The following is a 5,032-nucleotide window of genomic DNA, read 5'->3' as shown; positions in this document are numbered from 1 at the left end:
TCATTTCGCCAATCACTGAAGAAATATTAACTTGTCCATGTCTAAAACTTTCCTTGTTTATTCAAGAAATAAAACAAAATACATAATTCAAGACCAGTTTAATATAAGAAACTTACAGAAGCAGAAATGTTCAGCCATGTCATCAATCATTTGTGAATAAGGATAATTAGACAAACCAGACAAAATCAAAGTTTGAGAGTTTGTAAAACAGATATCATAAAGATAAACAAGTTCATAACTAAAAATGAGGACTTTAATCAAAATGTATCTCAATTTCAGCAGGAAACGAGGCTTCAATATTCTCCGGTGCGATTGAATGAGTGAACGAATGTTCCAGCAACAGCTTCTTCTGGAGGAAAATCAGCCCGCACTCCTCACAAACAAAGTCCTTCGTTTTCCTGAAGTGAGTCCGTCTGTGCTTGACCATGCTGTTGGACAACCTGAAGCTTTTATCACACTTGTCACATTTATATGGTTTCTCTCCGGTGTGGAGGCGCATGTGGATCTTCAAGTAGCTTGACTGGATGAAGGATTTGCTGCACTCGTCGCACTTGTACGGGCGCACGCCGGTGTGGTATCTGCTGTGCCGCAGGAGCTCGTTGCTGGTCAGGAAGCGCTTGTCGCAGACTTTGCAGGGGAACGGCCGCTCGCCGGTGTGGAGGAGCTCGTGCCGCTTCAGCGACATCTCTTTCATGAACTGCTTCCCGCAGGTGGTGCAGGGGTACCTGACGCCGATGTGAACTTGCTCCACGTGGTTTCTGAGCTGCATCTTCGTGCGGTAAGCCATGTCGCACTGCGTGCACACCCAGGGTTTCTCCTCTGAGTGGGTGCCCATGTGGACCGTGAGCTCAGAGGCTGAGCGGTACGCTTTCCCACACTGCCAGCAAAGGAAGGGTTTCTCCCCGGTGTGTTTCCGCTGATGAACCGTCAGACAGTTGGAGGTCCTGAACTTCTCCTGACACACGTCACAAACAAAAGGAAACACCTCGTTGTGCACTCTCTGGTGCATAACGAGGTACGACAGCAGGGTGAAGGTTTTGTCACAATCGGGACAAGAAAAAGGTCCAGTGAAGTTGTGCTGCTTCTCGTAGTGCTCCCTCAAGCGTCTCAGCACGGTGAAAGTCTCGCCGCACACCGTGCACTGCACCGGCCTGTGCATTAGCTTGTGCCTCTCAAAGGCGGGCTTGTCCGGAAGTACCTTCTTGCACTCTTTGCAGAAGAGCGGGTTATGAATCCTCTGGTGCACTTTGAGCGTCGTCATGGTCTTGAACTCTTTCCCGCAGTCGTCACATTTCTTTAAAACGCCCAAATCGACGTTACAAACGTTCTCCTGGTGCTCCTTTAAGGCCGACAGCTCCTGAAAGTATTTCCCACAGTTTGAGCACCAGACAGGCATCTTTGGCAGACGGCTGGGACTGCTCGCGTCGCTTTCACTCGGCCTCTTTTTTCGCAGGAAGCGGACGTTTTTGTTACGACAAATGGCGTACAGGTGGTGCCGTTTAAGCCCGTCCAAGTGTTTAAAACGTCTCTCACAATGGATGCAATGATACGGCCAATCTACCATGTGGCTCTGGATGTGCTGGTTCAATTCTTTGAATCTAACAAATGTTTTGGAGCAGACCGGACACACCTTAAGGTTTTTGTTAGTGATGCTGGGTACAGGTGCAAACGGACCCTCCACAGACGTGTCTGCAGGCGCCTCCGAACTCTGGTCCTTCTCCTGTAAATCGCCGCCGTCCAAAGTCTGAGAAGTAACGCCAGCAAACATCTGTTCCAGCTTCTTGCACTGCTCCACCTTGATGCCCTCGTGACCTTTGAGAGTCTGATGTTTCTTTATCGTGTCTTTGTACTTGAAGCCCTTCTCACATGTGACGCAGACGAAGGGTCGCTCTTCAGAGTGGGATCGCAAATGCTTCTTTAGGTCCCTGGACTGGTGAAGGATCCTGCAGCAGATGGGACAGACTTTAACTTTTTCCGAGTTGTCTGAAGACGAATGGGAATTGGACTGCGGTTTCTCTGCGGGGAGAGTTAAGCGAGGTTCGTTTTTTTCTGTCCGAGGATCCGATTGTGGCTCTTCGTTGTTGTCTGGCTGTGGATCCGAGCGCGGCTCCTCGTCCTCCTCCGGTTGAGGATCGGAGCGTGGCTCCTCGTCCTCCTCCGGTTGAGGATCGGAGCGCGGCTCCTCGTTCTGTTCTGCCTGCGGATTAGAGCGCGGCTTCGCATTCTTTTCCGGCTGCTTGTTCTCCTTGCTCTTGCAAATCTGCTTTTCGTGTCTTTTTAACACGTAAGGGCTCTTGAAAGTCTTCTCGCAGAAGGAACACTTGTACGGTCGGTCCTTTAAATGGGACCTAACGTGTCGTTCCATATCGCCTTGCCGGGCGAAGTATTTCCCACACACAGAGCAGTTTTTGTTTTCTAACACCTCAGAAGTGCTGGGTTCTTCCGATTCCTTGTCTTTGATCTCGTCAGTACCTTCTCCCTTTAGATGAACGCGCATCGTGTGTCTGTTTAAGTCATACTGGTCCCTGAACCGTTTGTCGCAGCTGCCACACTTGTACCTAAAGTTCTGCTTTGCACTGTGAATGTCCCTGTGTCGCCTCATGGCTGCAGCTCGCAGGAACGTCTTATTACATACAGGACACGTTTTAGTGTCGGGGTGTTTTTTTCGTTTCTTCTTAGCTCTAACTGAATCGTTCTTTGCTTTTAAAATTCTTCGTTTCAGCCGCAGTCTCTTGCTTTGCTTCAGCGGCTGAAAAGCTGCAGGCTTTAAGGCGTCGCCTAAAACCTTGTCTGCTGCTGCTGCTGCTTCCTCCGCTGTTCTCCTCACGTTGACTTCAGTTTCCTGGTGATCACTGGGCTCAACAGGACTGGGAGGCTGCTCTATCTGAATGTAGTCCAGCAGGGTCACCGTTTCATTCTCCACTTTGACAGTCAGGCAGTCTTGCAGCTGGTCTGATGGAGACTCAATTTGGTCAGGATGGATCAAGACCTTCTCCACTTGAGGAAGGGACAGCGACGACAGGATGCAGTTTCCAACTGCGGATGAAATGGTTTGAGTTTCATCTGTGGAGGAAATGAAGAAAACAGTTTGGGATCTGTTACTCAGCTGTTAGAAAATGTGTTTTAAACATTTTTGCTGCTCAATTTGTGACCAGTAAAAAAAAGATGAAACAAGCAGACTCACCAGAGAAATCAAAATGTCCGAGCGTCACGTGATAATGCAGCACAGATTTTAAGTTGTGGGGGTCGGGTACTGAGTCGGCGCACTCCTCCAGGGCGGCGGGGATGGCACTGAGCATGGAGGCGGTCTGAAAGGCAGAGAACACAAAAATCAGAAACTGAGCTCAAAGCGTGTTGATCATGCATTTCATTTTAATATTGATCATCTTAAATATCTTGATTTATTCAATCTGGGTTTAAGTATTAAAGGTACTGTCCAGAGGCGCATTTCTTTTCAGTAATAGTTGAACAACAATAATAAAACTCCATCCGTCAGGAGTAAACGCTATGAAGGTTAGGAGTTTCAGATCAAATACCATATTTTTCATTGTATAAGTCACTTTTTTTTTTGCAGAATTTACATGCTCTGCCACTTCTAGACCGAAGCGACATATTTATGGACTTTTTTCCCATATTTACAAACCAAATTTTGGCTGAGATATGACCGTTTTCATTCATTCTGACTGAAAAAAAATGTAGCAGTAGCATAAAAAAAAGAAACCGTCCAGATGACCTGACTGAAAAATGTTGGACTGTATTCCTGGATTATTGAGAATGGACTTTGTTGTAGCAGTATCATTTTCCGCCACTAGATGGCAGCAGAGTAGTAATATCAGCGGCGAAATGCAGCTACTGTAATTTGACCATTAAAGTGCATTTATTAAGTAAAAGTTCAACTGAGATACACGTTTATGATAATTTTGAGCAAACAAATAATTAATTTAGGTGCTTTTCTTGTTAAATTTTGAAGAAACGTGCAGCGTTTCTCCTTTTTTCCTCCCTCTGCATGCTCCCAGGAGAACCGAGGCAGCGGATGCAGCTGATTTGACCATTAAAGTGAATTTATTGAGGAAAAGTTCAACTGAGACACACCTTTGCTATAATGTGGAGCAAACAAACAATTGTTTTTAAGTGTTAATTTTGTTAAAGTCCTCCTGCGCACGCTCCCGCCATTTGGCAGCCCATCGATTTTTGAACACCGGGCCACATTTCCGGGTTGTCAGCAGTGACACGTAATAGATGAGCCATATACGGCGAAGCGACATATTTATGGATTTGTTCACTTTTTTAGACAAATATGGACTGATGCGACTTATAGGGCGGTGCAACGCGTATGGTGGATAATACGGTAAACCATTGAAGGAGGCGAGTGAGGCTGAAAAGGTTCTGTTTCTAACAGTAGCTCTGCTACCTGCTGAATGTCTGGTACTGGGAGAAGCTTCTCCATTCTGGACAGGAAGTCCAACATCAGCATCTGCAGAGCGTTGTCATAATCAGGTCCAAAATCTGCAGGGAAAACATCCTGGGGACAAACAATCACAGGTTATACACCAGCGTTTAAGTACACAACATTTTTTTAGTTAGTGGTGCTTTATGTGCTAGATGCAAAATCTTAAAAAAAAAAAAACACCTGGAAGAACTTATCCTTTTCTTCAGGATCTTTTAAAAACAACTTGACTTGATCCACAAATTTCGTCTCAGGAAAACTGATATTTGTGAAACACGGCTGAGGAAACAAAACAAAGCAAAGTTGTAGTTTATGTTCAAATACTGTGATGCAATACAGTTAACTAACACATTTTAAAATGAGCCAACCTGTGCTGTCCACGTCGATATGAGGGTCTTTATCCGGTCCAGGTGAATATCAACGGATTCTGTGTCTACGATCTGCTTGGAATGACACAATTCCAGAAGAACCTGCAAGAAACATTTTAGCTCTGAGTAAAAAAAAAAATCAAACCGAATGGCACAAACACACGCACGTCAAATGTCTTTCTTCACCCGTGCTCTGAGTCCCAGGAGGAGCTGAGCC

At 45.8% G+C, this 5,032-nt stretch overlaps 1 protein-coding gene across 1 annotated transcript; it reads right to left on the bottom strand.

The window, feature by feature from the left end:
* Positions 1 to 253: 253 nt before the first annotated feature.
* Positions 254 to 2,602, bottom strand: LOC119428514 (zinc finger protein 345-like). Its single transcript, XM_037696196.1, has one exon. It carries the CDS (start codon positions 2,600 to 2,602, stop codon positions 254 to 256), a length of 2,349 nt encoding a protein of 782 aa, XP_037552124.1.
* Positions 2,603 to 5,032: the final 2,430 nt, after the last annotated feature.

Source organism: Nematolebias whitei, chromosome 22 (assembly GCF_014905685.2).
Source record: "Nematolebias whitei isolate Nwh7 chromosome 22, NemWhi1, whole genome shotgun sequence".
NCBI lineage: Eukaryota > Metazoa > Chordata > Actinopteri > Cyprinodontiformes > Rivulidae > Nematolebias > Nematolebias whitei.
This window is presented reverse-complemented; position numbering and strand designations above follow the sequence as displayed.